The sequence below is a fragment of the Pseudophryne corroboree genome, chromosome 6 (assembly GCF_028390025.1).
Source record: "Pseudophryne corroboree isolate aPseCor3 chromosome 6, aPseCor3.hap2, whole genome shotgun sequence".
Taxonomy (NCBI): Eukaryota; Metazoa; Chordata; class Amphibia; order Anura; family Myobatrachidae; genus Pseudophryne; species Pseudophryne corroboree.
The window spans coordinates 326547835-326567236 of NC_086449.1; the positions used below are offsets into that span (position 1 = coordinate 326547835).

Genomic DNA, 19402 nt, shown 5'->3' on the forward strand with positions numbered 1-19402 from the left:
GCCCCTGATACACATTATGACAGGTAGAGCCCCTGATACACAGTATGCCAGGCAGAGCCTCTGATATACATTATGCCAGGTAAAGCCCACATTATGCCAGGTAGAGTCCCTGGTACACATTTGCCAGACAGAGCCCACATTATGCCAGGTAGAACCCCTGATACACATTATGCCAGGTAGAGCCCACATTATGCCAGATAGAGCCCCTGATACACATTACACCAGGCAAAGCCCACATTATGCCAAGTAGAGCCCCTGATATTCATTATGCCAGGTAGAGCCCACATTATGGAAGGGTGTAGGGAGCAGTGAGTGAGGGTGAGTATCTCGACACTGGATTCCTGACCTTGGTGATCCCGACGTCGGAGGGAGTAAGTATTTTTACCCCACGCATCCCGTCAGGAAGATATAATAATGTGTGTGACCTAGAACAGCAATTGAGCAGGAAATTAGCATCTTTTAAAAGCAAGTAATAAAGAATGCGTTAAAGTGTGTCCATTGTGATTTGCTAAATATGCTTGCAATTGTATAATATTCCACTTCCCTATTAGGAGCCTATCGATCGCCCAAAGCAAATTATGGATCTAGCGTACCACAACTTGTAGTAGCAGAGCATGATCTAATGGAACAGTTCATTGTTGCTCTGGTGCAGCCACAAGTGTCCTGAAAAGCAGCTGTCCCAAGAAGCCCTAACATTACTAATAACAGCAGCAAATGTTGCACTGTCAGGAATACAACTGTTATTGCGCATGCACAAACTTACAACATACATGGTACTGTGAGGGTCAGGCAGTGTCGGACTGGGGCATGAAGGGCCCACCGGGGAAATGCAGTGGTAGGGGCCCATTCTTAGAGGCTTGGCTAACCATTAGTGCATGGTCTGGGCCCCTTGATAAATAATATACATAGTAAATACTGCTAGTGCATGCATGATAATGTACCAGATTAATAACAGCAGTGTACTGTAGAAAATACACCATAGTCCTGTGCAGTATAATATAACATACTCATAATGTATAATTGAGAGGGTGGGCCCCCAGGCAGTGGGGCCCACTGGGGGTTTCCCCTGTACCCCTATGGGCCAGTCCGTGCCTGGGGTCAGGGTAATTGGGGGAATCCGATTGGATCCCTCCATTCTGGATCTCCTTCCTATATCAAGGAGAGGTGCTCAGTGGGCTAACATGATCAGCTGGTGTTAGTTCTCAAATTCAAGCTCAGTAAAATTTAAGTTTTAAGAACTTGATTAATAGTCATCCCCATACTAGTGTATGGGGATCCATGGCACAGTGGGTCTCCAGTGCACTCAGTGCAACTTTAGCAGAATGGATCCATAAAGTAAATATGGGAATAACATGCCCAAACTACTGTTTCCATAGCCAGATTAAGGGAGGGGCACAGGGGTACTGTACCCCAGGCCCCCCTCTGTCAGGGGCTCTCCGGCAGGAGCACACTGACATCACTAGCTATCCCTCTTGTGGAGCAGCAGAACCAGCAGACAGAATGTGAGGACGGTATGTAGTGCATGCAGAGACACAGGAGTATCAGGTTTCATGAGCTACCGATGCAGCTTCCCGACAAGAGGAGAGATAGGAGGGGGGAGAGAGCTGTAAGTGAACCAGGGATCCCAGCTACTCCTCCTCCCCGCCTGGGTGTCTAGGTCATGTGTAACCTGCTTTCCACTGAGAGCATTCGGGTCCAGTGAGAGGGACACAGAGAGTCCTCCTGAGTCCCGTACCAGTGTGTAAGTAGTGCAGAGGCTGAAGCTATTGCATTTTGCAAGATAAATTATAGAAATTTTTTTCGACATGTATTTTAAGGTTGTTTAAATTGTCTTTGTGCCACTGCAAAAAAACTTTATAAAATACAGTAGGTGTCTCTCAAATAGGTGGAGCTATAACCAGTACCGAGCATTAGTAAACTATTATCTTAAATCTAGTATACACCATTGGTTTAAATTTAATATACACAGTATGTAATATACACACCCACGCTTCCCCCCAGGCTCCCCTGTCTTAAGTGCCCTGAGCCCACCCAAGGCTTGACTGTTTTGTCAAAGTCAGAAAAATGTCTCAATGCACGTTGCCATATTTGCACCGCACACTGGTCCGCGCTGCGCGTGCGTACGCTCTCCCGTGGAGGCGCATACCCGCAATAGCGTGCACTCGCAGGCGCGGTATGCGTATTTACGGTAGAGTTTATGTAGTCGTAGCGTGCGACTCATTCGTTACATATTTTCACAATTAATGTAGTTTATAGATCATGGTCCCTTTGATAGATTCTGAAAGTTTGGTTAAAATACAATGTCCCAGAGCTGAGGAATCCCTCTTTATATCGTACGAAGGGTCTAACAGGAATCATACAGCAGTGTTTGGTACCCATCGGAAGGGTATTTAATTAGCAATATTCCGGTGTTGGTTTGGAGCGTATTAATCGCTCGTGCGAATAGTTATGGACATAAGAAGTTTATGTCCATTTCCATTATTTACTCATACTCAGGTATGCGGCGGGAAACCCAGTTTCCCACCCACCTGAGCTGTTGGAAATCGTCACAGCCCACCTGTATGAATCACCCTATGACCTTTTGTTATGATGCAGGGCCGAATTCCTTCGGCCAATGGACAATGGGATTGTAGGGACTATGAGATTGCATTGTGTGTGGGGCATAAATAGGCAGGCCGACCACATCCAGCTCTCACTCTCTCATCAACGGTTATCTGCTGATAGCCGGGAGCTGGATATCGAGGCGCAGGCGATCATACCCTTTGTGCGTAAGTTTCTCTCCGTAATCATTGTCTTTCTGTGAGCCAATTTCTCTCCATCTCTCTCTCTCTCTCTCTCTCTCTCTCTCTCTCTCTCTCCTCTTTTTCTCTTATATCTCCCATAGTATTATAGTATTGTATTGTATTTCATTTAGGTCAGAGTAGTATTGTCTTTTTGTATTTATTGTTTAGTTCTGTGGTTAGGAAGTCTCTGTTATATTGTAGTGTATCATTTGTACTGTTATCCCCTTTTACAAGTATATTAGATATAATACAGTTAATAGGCTTTGGAACCTAAACCAGTATCTGTGCATTTTCTATAGTGTTAAGTGTTCACTTGAGCGTCGGTGACGCTCAAGCAGCTTTGTAGTTAGTCAGGTTACACAAGGTTGCATTTACACCCTGTACTCACATTAAGGTATTCAGTGTATTTCATTGGTATAAGGTTTTAACATAAAGGTATAGTGTTGTGAGCGTCTGCATCGCTGGTGACCTCCTCGTGGTCTCGAGCGCACGCTACGCTACAGCGAATCATTCCCCTAGTCATAACCAATAACGTGTCCTGTGATCACTGGGCCGTGAGCGAACGTGACGCTTGAGCGTCTCGCCTACGGCTGAGCGATCGCTACGCCAATAGCGTACCATTACGGTACTTCTTAAGCAAACAGCGTACAGTGTTCTTAGCTTCATAAAGGGTTGTTTATACGACAAAGGAATTTAGCATTGTCAATTGGGGACTCGTCCTATCCTTCTCATATCTGCACTAGGTAGATCAGCAGACATTATCCCCCCAGCAAAGGGTGGGAGGTTGTCTCGCAGTTGCTGACGGGATAAGCGTCTGCTTCGCTTAGATAAAGAGTGCTGAAGGAATCCGGGAACCGGAAGTAAGAACAAAACGCTTGTGTCTTTTAAAACTGTTTTATTTCTCTTCTGTCTTGCGTATACACGCACGCATACATTTATCTGCATTTCTTTTTCAAATTTCGTATATCACTATTCCTGTTTGCCAATTTTTATAGTTGATAGAAAGTGCTAAAAAGAGATTTGCTGTTATTTCATAGTAAAGGTAATAGTTAAAGTATAGAACAACACACGATTTGTCTAGGAGATAAGGCAGTCAGTGTGGATTGCGGTAGATGATCAGGGATCATTTACATTGATAAAAGTATATATATTGTGTTACGGTGGATCTTTGCATTGCGTACACGTGTCGCTAACAAAGACTAGCGTACGCAATCCAAAAGGCAGACGCACGCAGCGTTCATTACGCAACGTAGCGTCCGGTTACGCCCACGTAGCTCAAGCTGTGATAAAGTGAAGTAACGCAAAGGCGATAATTAACGCACAGCGGTAGATAACGCGACGCGGTAAATAACGCAAATCTATTTTTTGGAAAAATCTGAAATTTAGTTTAACAGATCCTGCTCCTAATCGGTAACACTTTTGGCCTAAAGACAATTTCTGCGCAGAAATAGATATAGAAACAAAGTGTACATGTGTTGAGTGAGTGTGTTTTGTATACAAAAGTTTATATAACTTTAAGGTGGAACCAAAAGGAAAGCCGGGTACTCGTCAAGGGACATACGTGTAAGTGACATATACGGTGGCTAGGGAGGCATCCCTGGTTAAATAATATTTGAGCATTAGAGTATAGCGGACCATAAGGTAACAAGACCAGGAGGTCATAAGGTAACAGACCAGGAGGTCATAAGGTAACAGGTAAAATAGACAAAGAGGTCCGCTATAAAAGTCCAGTGGCACAACGCCTGGGGTGTTGGTGCAGAACCCATATAGGCCATACAAGCTCTTGCTGAAGGAATCGCGGCCGGAAACATCGATTCCATTGATCTTTCAGTACATGACAAGTAGTGCTCGTGTACTGAACGATTGGACCGCACGTAATTGTGTGCAGTAGTTAGTAATCTGACCTAATACCATTAGAGTAAAGGGGTCACAAACGCTATTTGTACATTCTGACGTGATTTGTGTAATTTTTTATTTTTGGAAGGGAAGTTCGCTGGTCACTCAGGAACTATCCAACAACCGATACTTGCTGGGGAACGCGCCCCAGTAAATAAAGGTTCACAGGGGCCCTAGGTTGGGTACAGCAGCTCTGGTTACAGTGATTGCAGTACTGGCCAACGTGGGCGAGAAGTAAGTGGGGTACTTGATAAACCACCACCGCCGGCCTGCCCAAGGACATCTTGGTTTGTTTGTAAGGGTTCGCTGAAAACCTTGAGATAAAGATCCAAGGAGGAATAAGCAACGCCTGCAGATTATGGGGGCCATTTGTTCAGGTAGGGGGCGATCAACCTCGGTTCGGGTTGATTCAGAGAACCGACCAGTTGGGTCGGCACGATATGTAATGTGTGAAAAATACGGTAGTCACACAGAGGTTTTATGTGATGAATGGGAGAGAATGACTGTACAAGACAGGGACAAATTCCCAAGAATAGGTAGCTTTAGTCCAGAAGTGTTACAAAATTTAAGGAGGAGGATATGTCTCGTAAAATCATCAAAGAGACGAATTCAGCATCATGATTGTTTACAGTTATGGCACCAGGAAGGTGAGATACAGAGAGGTTTGGCTCTGGCGGCAGGATCTGGGGCAGTCAGGAAGTTGATTGCCACAGCTCCTCCTCCACCATACATTGCAGGAGAGAAGTTGATTGCGGAGAGAAACGCACTGGGTTGTAAAACACAAACTCTTAGTAACACTGTAAATGTTAATGATGTTAACCAAATAACTCATGCAAGTATTAACCCGTGCAAGTTGTACCCTGTTTTGAACCTTCCTCAGGAGTGTGATCAAGAAGAAGATTCGGCAACAATTTCAGCTCTCTCTCTTGCGGCCACCATAGCAGAGACCACAGTAGGCACAGCAACACCCACGAGATTAGTGAAAGCCCCTAGCGGAGGGATAGGTGAGGTCGTGTCAACGGGTAAGTACGGCACCATGCACTACACTGAAACCATTGTACCACAAGTTGTAGAATCTACACAGGAAGAGGCTGTTAGAATTGCTCCTGTAAGGGTAATAGCAGTTCCCAATGGAAAAACAGATGTGTCTGGAGCCACTCCCATAAGGAACATTGCCATGTACACTCCATTTTCCCGAATGGAATTAAGAACAATAGTGTCCGAATTTCCTGACCCCAGGAAGGATTTAGTTGCTAGCCAAAAATACATCAGGGATTTAGGTAACACTGTAGAACCCAACAACAAGGATTGGCAGATACTGCTAAGAGCTTGTTTACCTTCCAATGTTGATGCAACTCAGTTTTTAGCTGATTGTGCATTGGATAAAGATGTACCGCTTACAGACGTGTACAACAAGGATAATGTAAAAAGGATAAATTTACAGCTAAAGGAGTATTTCCCTGCCGTTGTTAAATGGAATAAAATATTTTCCATTAAGCAAAAGGAGTCCGAAACGGCAACAGAATATTTTCACCGGGCACTATTAGAAATGGCAAAGTACACTGGTATAGAAGACATTAAGACCAACCCAAACCATCGAGAAGTAGCAGTATCTGTACTGATGGATGGTTTAAAGGAAACATTAAAGACTAGGGTTCAGACCACGCAACCATGCTGGCGAGGTCTGTCAGTGTCCGGCTTGAGAGAGGCTGCTATTGATCACGACAGAAATATCAATAGGCACAGAGAGTCGCAAAGTGATAAGTTGATGTCCGTAAGTATACAGGCGCTGACCACAAGGCAGCCTGCGTATGTACCACCGAATCCTGTGGGTAAGGCAAGTGTAATAACATGTTTTTCTTGTAACAGACCGGGACACTATGCACGAGAATGTAGAACAAAGAATGTACAAAGATCTTTTCAACCCCCTAGACAACAACACAACACACGACATTGGGAGCAGGGTCCACAGAGGCGGAGTTTTGAGCCACATACAGGGGAAACAAAAAGATATCCCCCGAACAGAGATTGGCATGCCTCTGGTAGTTCCCAGCTAACTCCCCCACAAGTAGTTGCTGCCAATGGGATTCAGGGAGGTCAGCATACCCAATAGGGGTGTGGCCATACCTGTAATCTGCAGCCAGTTAAGTTGATTGCCAGTCTTGGAAGCGAACCAGAGATTGCAATCAATGTGGCTGGTAAAACTTTAAACTTTCTTGTAGACACAGGGGCGGCCAAGTCAGTGTTAAATTCGACAGTGGGCATGAGAACCACTGGTAGGACAATTCCAGCCATGGGAGTAACAGGAGTAGTCCAGCACTACCCTGTTAGCAAACCAGCCGAGATTACAATAGGGCCTTTGCATACCAAGCATTCCTTTTTGCTGGCTGCATCGGCACCAACTAATCTCCTGGGTAGAGACTTACTATGTAAAATGGGTTGCGTCATTTATTGTACTCCTGAAGGTGTATTCTTGGACATCCCTGAGAATCACGCTCAGGAAGTACGAGACATGTTAGACTCCCCATCAAAATTAATGTCACATTCCATTATGACAAATAGGAATCCATCCCAAGTAGAAGAGATGACATCTCAGATACCAGAGTCACTTTGGACAAAAGATGGACAGGACACTGGATTAATGGCAAATGTAGCTCCAGTAGTTGTACAAGTAAAAGATGGTAGGATAGCTCCAAAAATCCCACAGTATCCTCTGAAGCCAGAGGTGGAGTTAGGAGTTTTTCCCGTAATAGAGCGCTTGCTACAACAGGGCATTCTAGTAAGAACGTCCAGCACAGCAAATAGTCCCATCTTCCCTGTTAAAAAGAGTGGGGGGAGGGGTTACAGGCTAGTGCAGGATCTAAGGGGGATTAACAAAATAGTTGAGAGTCAGTTCCCCGTAGTGCCTAATCCAGCTGTCATCCTAATGCAAATTCCTCCCACTGCCAAATTTTTCACTGTTATTGACCTCTGCTCCGCTTTCTTTTCGGTACCTCTGCACCCTGACAGCCAATATTTGTTTGCATTCACATACAGAGGAGTCCAATACACGTGGACTCGGTTACCCCAAGGTTTCATAGATAGTCCAAGTATATTTTCTCAGGCTTTGCATGATTGTTTACAGTCTTTCCAACCGGAGAGTGGATCAGTGTTGATACAGTACGTGGATGATCTACTACTGTGTTCTGATTCATTGGAGGCATCCCTGAAGGATACGAAACAGCTCCTGTTTCATCTTTCAGACACAGGTCACAAGGTTTCCAAAGACAAGTTGCAATTATGCCAAGCTAAGGTAAAATATTTGGGACACTGTCTAACACAAGGACTGAGACACCTGACCGCTGATAGAATCCAAGCCATTAGAGACATGACACTGCCACAAACCCAGCAACAGATCAGGACGTTTTTAGGAATGTGTGGGTATTGCCGTAATTGGATCCCAGGGTTTTCCATATTGGCGCTACCTTTGCAGGAAATGGTCTCCTCAAACAAACCTGATCGGATTTCGCATACAGACGAATCCGAAACAGCATTTGAGAGACTCAAACAGTGTCTAACGCAGGCACCAGCACTAGGTATGCCAGACTATGGGAAACCCTTTGAACTATACGGAACAGAAAGTGCTGGGTGCGCAGCAGGTGTACTAACACAAAAACACGGTGATGCCAGCAGGCCAATTGCATACTACAGCGCTCAGCTAGACACGGTAGCGCGATCCCTCCCCACATGCTTGCGTAGCGTTGCGGCGATAGCATTGCTAGTGACGAAAAGCGAAGATGTCGTGCTAGGCCACAATCTCACAATCCATACACCGCATGCGGTATCTGCCTTATTGAATTCTGCCCAAACCAGACACGTCTCATCAGCAAGGTTTACAAGATGGGAATTGGCATTAATGGCCCCCGTAAACATCACCATAAGGAGATGCAGTGCATTAAACCCTGCAACATTTCTCCCAGGTGTGCCTGGTCAGACACAAAGGGTGGAAGGTGAGAGTGATGGGGAAGGAGGATTTAATGCAAAGGAAGATACACATGATTGTATGGAATATTTGACCCAAAATTTTACCGCAAGGCCTGACATCAGTGACAATCCACTAGAAGATGCAGAACTCACGTTCTACACGGACGGTAGTTGTCACAGACAGTCAGACTCGGGAGACTTGTGTACTGGATACGCAGTCGTAGATGACCAAGACACCATAGAAGCGGAACCGCTAGGCCCACCTCACTCAGCCCAGGTTGCTGAACTGGTCGCCCTAACCAGAGCATGTGAATTGGCTAAGGGTAAGTCTGCCAATATCTACACCGATTCTAGATACGCCTTCGGAGTAGTCCATGATTTCGGAGCGCTATGGCGGCTCAGAAATTTCATGACGGCAGCTGGCACACCGATAGCGCATGCAGCTCACATAAAAAGGCTTCTAACAGCGATACAGGAACCCGACAGAGTGGCTGTTATCAAATGTAAAGCACATACATATAGTCAAGACCCAGTATCCCTTGGTAACAGCCGAGCAGACGAAGCCGCAAAGCTTGCAGCTGCTACCCCCACACGGACAGACACCACACAGTTGATGGTATTTAATACCATCAACACACAGAAGTTGTGTGAGATGCAGAATTTGTGTTCCACACAGGAAAGAGCAGTCTGGAAGGCAAAGGGATATGGCCAGGAGTCCTCAGGGCTCTGGACGGATGGACATGGTAAACCAGTGGCCCCCAGGGCATACCTTCCATGTCTGGCTGAAGCAGCTCACGGGCTGACTCATCTAGGCAAGGAGGGGATGTGCAAATTGGTAAGAGCATACTGGTGCGCCCCAGGATTCTCCTCTCATGCGAGTAAGAGAGCAATGTCATGCCTTACCTGTCTGAGAAAGAATATTGGAAAAGCAATACCTACAGAACCATCCCATATCCCACCTGCCGGCGGCCCTTTTCAAGTAATACAAATTGACTTCATTCAATTACCCCCATGTCGAAATTTGAAATATGTACTTGTTTGTATAGATGTTTTCTCGAATTGGGTCGAAGCTTTTCCAGCAGCTACAAATACCGCTATGTTTACAGCTAAGAAAATTGTGCAGGAATTTGTATGTAGATATGGTATCCCTAGAATCATTGAAAGTGATGGGGGTACCCATTTTACAGGTGATGTCTTTCAAGGAATGTGTAAGTTGATGGGAATTGATAGCAAGCTGCACACTCCGTACCGTCCACAGGCGAGTGCGAAGGTCGAAAGAGTGAACAGCACTATTAAAAATAAATTGAGTAAAGTAATGGCAGAGACAGGATTGACGTGGCCAGAAGCTTTACCCATTGTTTTGTATAGCATCAGAACCACTCCCAGGTCCCCTCTTAATCTGTCTCCTTTTGAAATTCTGTTTGGTCGACAACCGCATGTCATGATTAACCCTCAGGATGATTTGAAATGTAACAATGAAGTAACTGTAAAATACTTGATTAACATGAGTAAGCAGTTGAGGAATCAAAATGATAATCTGAAGTTGGTGATTCCTGATTTACCAGATAGTAATTGTCATGACATTGAACCTGGGGATTATGTAATGATACGAAATTTTCTACGCTCAGGTTGTCTTATTGATAGATGGGAAGGACCATACCAGGTCTTATTGACCAGCACCACAGCATTGAAGGTTGCTGAGAAAGAGACTTGGGTCCATTCATCCCACTGCAAGAAGGTTGCTGATCCCGAGAAGTCCCGTGACAAGGAACAGACGGTAGAGGTTGTATCACTGGAGTGTCTGTTCCAGGAGGACTGAGGCGGCACCTGAGCCTTGAAGATCGAAAGCAGCTGTCGACTCCCCTCTCCCTTTTATTGTTTTCTCCACTTCCCATCCCCTCTCCCTTAAAATTTCTTTTTCCCCCTTCTCATTCTTCTCTATTTCCTCCTCAAAGATGGACTTGCCCCAAGAGACTGTGATCCGGATTTTGATGTTAACCATGATGTTGACCAGAGCAGTCTGTTCCGGCGAGAGTACCATAGAGGTCGAGAGAGGTTCTGGAATGGGTTCCGATTATGATGATGGAGGCGTAGTTTTCCAAGATCAACCAAACCAACAAGCAAAGGCGAGTATCAGAAAACGATCCGATAGAAGAAATTGTGATGGATTGTTAGCTGAAGAAAATTGTATCTGTAGGCTCTGTGATAATCTGGTTGAAGATGGATGCATAAAGAAATGCCAATCTAGTTTTAATATCCATATGGACCGGCATCCATTGAGTGACTATCACTCTCTAGTGGGTAACGTGTTAAACCAAACAGATTGTTGGGTATGCTCTCAAGTACCTCAGGGTCACAGTAAATCAGGGCTAGTACCATTTCCTTTAACGTTAGGGGAGGTACTTGAGCTAAGTGGTGGGAGACCGGTGGACCGGAGGTTTAACATCTCCAGCCCTCCTAGTTTGAAGCTCCACCAATACCATGTGGATAGGTCCCTCTTATGTTTTAACATCTCCAATCCCAGAAAACCGGGAAATTGGGAAGTGTCATGGAGTAACCACACCATGACCTTCTCACACAGAGCAGATAGAATGCCTACAGATACAGAGCTCGTACGCCACATAGCCAGTAGAGGAAAATCTTTCCGATATCGATATACCCTAGGAAATAGGATTACTAGAGTTGGAGAGGTATCACCAGGATACTGTGCACATATCGTACAAACCGATACGTGCATTAGGCAGATGGAAGAATTAGGGTCAGGAGATTTCACCTGGAAGGTTTGTAACATGGTCATGTCCTTCTCCGTCCCATATGTTCTCCCCGATGATGCATATTTCATATGCGGGAGAAAGGCGTACAAGTGGCTTGCCCCAAACTCTGAAGGATTGTGTTATATTGGAAAAGTATTGCCTGAAGTGATGACTGTTACACATGACAAAATGAAGGACATACACCGTGGTGCCCAAGCTCCTTATACTCACACTCATTACGAGCACCGAGTTAAAAGACAACTGTCAGAAAGGTTAGAGCATCCGGCCTCTGATCTTATCCATGAATCCACCGGGATTCAGGTTCTGGTAGCGTTAGATTTCACTCGTGCCGCTCGGGGAGTGATGAATTATAAATACATTTCCGCACTCGCCAATTTGTTAGATAATATCACTGAAATGTATGATGACACGTTTAGATACACTGGAAGAGAACTTCAAGCTTACAAAACAGAACTAGTTCAGCATAGGATGGTTCTTAATTATCTTACAGCAGTAACAGGCGGATATTGTGTTACATTGGCAACACAGTACGGCATAAAGTGTTGCACGTATATCACAAATAGCACCGAGGACCCGGTAGAGGTCATAGACCAAAAGATGGACGATATTCTGCAATTAAAGTGGGAATTTCGTCGAAAACACAATCTCACCCTTGCTGCTGTAGGTAATGAGCTGACTGGTTGGGTGTCATGGTTGAACCCGCGAAATTGGTTCTCCGGTTTAGGAGACTGGGCTCAAGGAGTCATAATGGATGTTGGAAAGTTTCTCCTATGTATCTTGGGTGTTGTTATATCGATTGGATTGATATTTAGATGCGGGCAGGCTTTAATGAGGTGCAAACAAAGTACAAAAGTGATGAGCTTGAGGAGCGAGGAAACTGTAATTAACCTGGATTTGATTTATGACCCAATGATAGAAACCAGAATGTGATGAAAATGCGATTATACGGTCCGTTTCTTTCACCTGTTTTTCTGCTTTTCTCCAAGATACAAAGACCCCCTTGGACGAGGAAGCTGACGAGACGAGATGTATACAGACAACGGATTGACCAAAGAAGAAGATTTGACAACTTTAAATATGGACACTTGATGAACTTTGCCATGGATCCCCAGTTTCCCTAGTACTTTTAAACTCACGCTAGCCCAACATTTTTTGTAAATCTGATGGCTCAGACAAAGCTATTTGCTCATGCCTAAGGAGCAATACAGCGCAAAGAAGACGACTCTCAACAGATACCGAAAACAACTTCGACGACAGATGTACATTTCCCTGACATAGAATATCATTGCATTTTCCATAAGTGTTCTTTATCTTCATCTCTACAACCCTCAGGTAATAACACACATAGTCGATAGGGAATACAGGCACAGATATCAGCAACCACATACCTCCCCCATTCATGTATCATCAACTAAAATGTGCATCCCCATTTTGTTACAACCACAGCCGAAATGAGCTCGGTAGAGTTTGACAGCCCATCCACAGACCTGTACCACAGGACAAGAAGGAATTCAAATGTATACTTCGCAATACCTCGAAGCTTGATTTACCACACGTACGGCACGATGATACATGACCCTCCAAACATGGACTCATACACACATGCTTCTACTTTCTCACTAGGTCATACCCTCTTCACACCTACTCCACTCTTCTCCCCTACCCAACCATGGAAATCAATTAACCCCTGACTTACATTTTTCTCCTTAAATGTTTTGTGGCAGTTATTATTGACTGCCAAAGGGTGGACTGTCAAAGTCAGAAAAATGTCTCAATGCACGTTGCCATATTTGCACCGCACACTGGTCCGCGCTGCGCGTGCGTACGCTCTCCCGTGGAGGCGCATACCCGCAATAGCGTGCACTCGCAGGCGCGGTATGCGTATTTACGGTAGAGTTTATGTAGTCGTAGCGTGCGACTCATTCGTTACATATTTTCACAATTAATGTAGTTTATAGATCATGGTCCCTTTGATAGATTCTGAAAGTTTGGTTAAAATACAATGTCCCAGAGCTGAGGAATCCCTCTTTATATCGTACGAAGGGTCTAACAGGAATCATACAGCAGTGTTTGGTACCCATCGGAAGGGTATTTAATTAGCAATATTCCGGTGTTGGTTTGGAGCGTATTAATCGCTCGTGCGAATAGTTATGGACATAAGAAGTTTATGTCCATTTCCATTATTTACTCATACTCAGGTATGCGGCGGGAAACCCAGTTTCCCACCCACCTGAGCTGTTGGAAATCGTCACAGCCCACCTGTATGAATCACCCTATGACCTTTTGTTATGATGCAGGGCCGAATTCCTTCGGCCAATGGACAATGGGATTGTAGGGACTATGAGATTGCATTGTGTGTGGGGCAGTGGCGTGCGGTGAGGTCAGTGGCTGGTGAGGCACTGCAGCCATAATGTCCGCCGAGTCCCACCAATAACCCCTACCGCCGTCGAGCCAATGTAAGCTACCGCCCTTTTGCCGATGCCCATTAAAATGGCTAAAACATAGTTGGAGAAAGAACTTCTGACGTCACCAGCGCCGAACAGGGAACCCGAAATGTACCCTTGCGGGCTCGCTTAATTCGCCGTGCTTTGGGCACTGTGGCTCGCTCTGCTCGCCACCAGGTTACTAAAGGGAGTAGTTGATGGCGTGAATAGTGAAAGAGCTATCCCGCCGGCCTAGCTCCTCCCCCTGACATCAGAGGTCCTTTAGCTCACTTGGTTCTAGCATCTACCATGCCCACTACTGCCACTGTCCCATTATGTGCGAAAAGCACACAAGCTCTCGGAAAACTGGGCGTAGTCTTGCATTGAGAATGTGACCAAACAACAAGTTCTCAATGGGAATGCTGTATCCATATGACGGAGAAGGTGATGCCTTGGAAAGGCAGAGGGTGACGAGAGATGGTGATGGGGAGACAGTGATGCAGGGGGTGACGGAGAGAGGCAGTGGTTGACGGGGAGAGGGTGACAGGTAAAGGGGTGATGGAGAGAGGCAGTGGGTGACAGGAAGAGGGTGATGCCAGGGAGCTGGTGACAGGGAAAGGGTGACAGCAGTCGGTGCCAACTGCAAATGACAGGAAGAGGGTGACGCCAGGGATAGGGTGATGCCAGGGAGAGGGTGACAGCAGTGGGTGACAACGGAATTTGCTGCGCTATATAAGAAACTGTTAATAAATAAATACTATGGAGAGCACATTACTATCCCACTCTGTTGGCAGTATAGCATGGAATATAAGCAGTACAGCCCGGTCCCCGGTGAGCTTAAACCATGTCAAATTAAAGTATCCGCCACTCTCCCACGCAAATCCTAGCCAGCCCCTGTTGCAGCCGGTAACAGGGAGAGGAAACAACAAACCTGCTCCCTGTGGTGGGGCTGCTCTTCCTCCACTACTCCCTAGCTCCACTTGTACAGGTCCGTGTCTGGGAGCAGGGCCGGTGCATAGTGACACTGCGCCCTAGGATAAATTTTAGCCTACCACCCAACCTCCCTCAAAAACCCACACAAGTGACTTTTGGGAAAAGCTGGTGAGTAGACTCTAGGACAGCACCAGACTCTACTCATACTCCTTTCAGACCACCACCTATGAACACGGGATATTGGCACATGAACGCACATAACCCGTGTTCAGGTGCGGTCTGACAGGTGCAAGGGTTAAAATACTTGGTCGAACGACTCTGTATTTTAAACTTGGTTGCGAGCAGGGTTGAACTCATGTTCAAACTGGCTCACTGTGTGTTATGAATGGGAGCCAGGTCGATGCGATCAGTTTCTCGTTCACTGTGTGTGTATATGGGCTGCGGTTGGAGATCATGTGATCTCCAAGCACCGCCCCCGCAGCGTCACCAACCCAATATGCTGGGTTGCAGACAGCAGTGGCGAGGGGCCTGCAGCTGGTTGCACACTGTGAGCTCCCGTATCAGGCTCCAGTGTGCGACCCGCCTTAGGTGGTCTGAAAGGGGTATTACTTGTACCGCTGGCTAGAGAAGGGGGCCCGGATGAAGACGGCACAATGACCCCTCCTTGCTGAAAACACCTGGCTGTGTGTGTGCTCAGATTAAAATAAAACCAAATCCCACAAAACATCACTACCCCCCCCCCCCCACACACACACACTACATTACACCATTCCCAAATAACTTCAATATACAGATACTATAATACAAAATAGTACACAACCCCATGATGGTGATACAACCCCCACCCCCACCCAATATTATTTACCAAACCACTCCCCTAAATACTAATACAAAACCCCTATATAATATTAATATATTATATACCCCAACCCCCATATATAAAAAAAAACACCCATAACCCCCTTCCCCCCCAAACACCTCACAGATCCTCACCTTTGATTGTGGGAGGTTCAGCTGCAGTCTCTATATATTCCCTCCCTGGTTTGTCCCACGGAGCTGGCTGGGGAGAAATCATATCTTCCCTAGTAGAGTCGGAAAGGGGTGGGGCCTCTGCCGCGAGGGGGCGGGGCCTCTGGAGGGGAATAAGAATGGATGTATTGCTACAGCCTGCAGTAGAGATTGGTTGCTGCTGCAGGGGGAGGGAGTGGCCATGCAAAGAGGGTAGGGGGGAGCAGACATCGTGCACTGCTGCTGCTGCCTGTGCTGCAGCAGACATGTCAGACTGTGACATGTCTGCATGATCAGACAGCAGCTGAAAGGGGTGTGTGCGTGTGGGGGAGGAGGGCAGCGGCCGCAGCTTACAGTGTCCGCTGCTCAGACAATAGGGCTGGAGGCCAATTACATCTGCCTGTGACGGGGGCGTGCTTTCATATGAGCTGAAAGCACGCCCCAGTCTAAAGCGGCACTTCTGCAAAGTGCCGCTTCTGGTAGATTTTTTTACGGGCTTTCCCTGCCCAGCGCTTGGCCCCGCCCCCCTCTTCCTGCTCTCTTACACTGACAGCTGGAGGCACTGACATCGGTGCCTCTGAAAGACATGTAAAACAGGTTTTTTACACAGAAAAAAATGATTAAAATAATATCAACACTAAAGCAGATACTTATGACACAGAATATGTGTCATAAGTATCTCTTTGTATTATTTCAATCATTAATGACAGGGGAGGCACTGCCTCCCCTGCCTCCCCTGACTGCACGTCCCTGGTGTGGGGCATAAATAGGCAGGCCGACCACATCCAGCTCTCACTCTCTCATCAACGGTTATCTGCTGATAGCCGGGAGCTGGATATCGAGGCGCAGGCGATCATACCCTTTGTGCGTAAGTTTCTCTCCGTAATCATTGTCTTTCTGTGAGCCAATTTCTCTCCATCTCTCTCTCTCTCTCTCTCTCTCTCTCTCTCTCTCTCTCTCCTCTTTTTCTCTTATATCTCCCATAGTATTATAGTATTGTATTGTATTTCATTTAGGTCAGAGTAGTATTGTCTTTTTGTATTTATTGTTTAGTTCTGTGGTTAGGAAGTCTCTGTTATATTGTAGTGTATCATTTGTACTGTTATCCCCTTTTACAAGTATATTAGATATAATACAGTTAATAGGCTTTGGAACCTAAACCAGTATCTGTGCATTTTCTATAGTGTTAAGTGTTCACTTGAGCGTCGGTGACGCTCAAGCGGCTTTGTAGTTAGTCAGGTTACACAAGGTTGCATTTACACCCTGTACTCACATTAAGGTATTCAGTGTATTTCATTGGTATAAGGTTTTAACATAAAGGTATAGTGTTGTGAGCGTCTGCATCGCTGGTGACCTCCTCGTGGTCTCGAGCGCACGCTACGCTACAGCGAATCATTCCCCTAGTCATAACCAATAACGTGTCCTGTGATCACTGGGCCGTGAGCGAACGTGACGCTTGAGCGTCTCGCCTACGGCTGAGCGATCGCTACGCCAATAGCGTACCATTACGGTACTTCTTAAGCAAACAGCGTACAGTGTTCTTAGCTTCATAAAGGGTTGTTTATACGACAAAGGAATTTAGCATTGTCAGTTTCCACATATGTAACGGACCCAGTGACGTTGATGAATAAGCCCCATAGTCCTTCTTTTATTCACTTATAATTTGCATATCCTGATTTGATGGAATAAGTCAACCCATCAAAGTTAGTTCTATGTGGAGTTTATCAAAGTAACAGAGAATGCAAAGTTAATATTTATTATAGTCTCAAATTGCGCTAATTTGTTATGTCCTCTGATATTTTCAGTGTTGTAGTGTCTCCTCCCAGCCATGCTGATGGGGGAGAACGCTGACTACACTGATGCTAGTTTGTACTAGTAGGAGAGAGGATCTTGGAGCTGGACATGTCACATAGGGGTTATGGAAAAGTAAAACTTCACTCAGAACTATTTATTTTCATTAGATTATTCTTTAAGACATTGTGATTATATTTACTTTCCTTTTATTTAGGTGCTAACATATTCTTCCACTTGACTATTCACAGTGGTCGTATCCTAATGGCTATGCATCCATGTTTTTGTTTCACAGGAATTAATTGATGAACAAAGTGATATGCAGAACTTTGAAACGAAATTCAGCACTATAGACACTGGCAGTGAAGAAGCGCCCCGACCTGAGTCTTTGGAATGTTTTGTTCAATCTTTTCCTGTATATGAAGAGAACATTTCTGATATAACAGGGTCCCCTGTGGCGGGGGAGTATGATACCGTTATTACATTAGCTAGTGTCATCACTTCATCACTTCCTCCATCTGAGGGCAGAGAACATACTGTAACACCACCATCTGACATATCAGCTTTACAGCTACGGGGTGTGTCTGAGGTGGAAATCCATCACACAGACAATGATCAGTCTGAAATGTACCCTCCTACATCCTCTGCTAAACCTGAAGAAAGAAAGAAGCTAATTTTAGCCCCTTGTGTATCTCAGGACAATATGACATCATCTGAAGATAAGCTTAGTCATCTGATTTCACCTCCTGTGACAGAAGGAAAGGACCAGTCTGCACATTCAGCCTCGGGAGGCATACCAGAGAGTAATCCGTCACCTAGTGGTGAATCTAATATTACAGCATCATGCCATGAGCCTGCCAAGGAAAGCCATCTTGTATTATCAACACCTATGTCTGAAAAGTTTCCCATTCCAATTACAGCCTTCCAGTTGACTCATGAGGGAATACAATGCTCTCAGTCTGACAGCAGTGACACTTTAGTTCAGGTGCCTAAGAAGAATACTAGTAATATCACATTGCTCACCAAAAAGGATACTCAGCTGATGATTACCCCATCAAATATTAAGGAAAATCCTGATTTTCCACTAGAGTTCATAATGGACAAGATAATCCTCCCTGCAGAGAACACATTGGAAGCACTTTCTCCTTCGTATGAGCGCGATGATCTTACTGCAACAGTTTCTGATGACAGCGCACGGTACAGCCTATCCGTTCCTGTGCCTGACATGGCTACCCTACGTCTCACGTCGCGTCCTGTGCTTGATAAGACCACTGAGCTTATTACATCACTGGCTGTACCAAGTGATGGTATGCATCCATGGACATCACTTCCTTTGAATAGTGGGAAGAGCAATATGGATGGCAGTGTTCATACTATGGCCCAGATTTATCAAGCCTTGGAGAGTGATAAACTGCATGGTGATAAAGTACCAGCCAATCAGCTCCTAACTGCCATATCACAGGCTGTGTTTGAAAAATGACAGTTAGGAGCTGATTGGCTGGTACATTATCAACGTGCCATTTATCACTCTCCAAGGCTTGATAAATCTGGGCCTATGGGGTCTATTCATGAAGCAGTGAAAAGTGTGGAGAAGTGAGCCAGTGGAGATATTGCCCATGGCAACCAATCAGCTGCTATGTATAATTTTATAGAATGCACTTTATAAATGTTACCTCAACACTGATTGGTTGCCATGGGCAACTTCTCCACTTGCTCATTCTCCATTCTTTTCACTGATTCATGAAAAGACCCCTATATCACTTAGTGTACCAGGTATCACATCATGTCTTATAGATGATACTGCAGCGTATTGTATCATAACCCATGTTTG

General features: G+C 45.4%; 1 protein-coding gene across 1 annotated transcript in view; it reads left to right on the forward strand.

Moving 5' to 3' along the window:
- Window positions 1–19402, forward strand: part of LOC134932173 (uncharacterized) — a 138214-nt gene that overhangs the window by 41412 nt on the left and 77400 nt on the right. Inside the window, exon 12 of the mRNA XM_063926340.1 lies at window positions 17867–18878. Within this exon, the coding sequence (XP_063782410.1) occupies window positions 17867–18878 (1012 nt within the window). The remainder of the gene's footprint in view (window positions 1–17866; window positions 18879–19402) is intronic.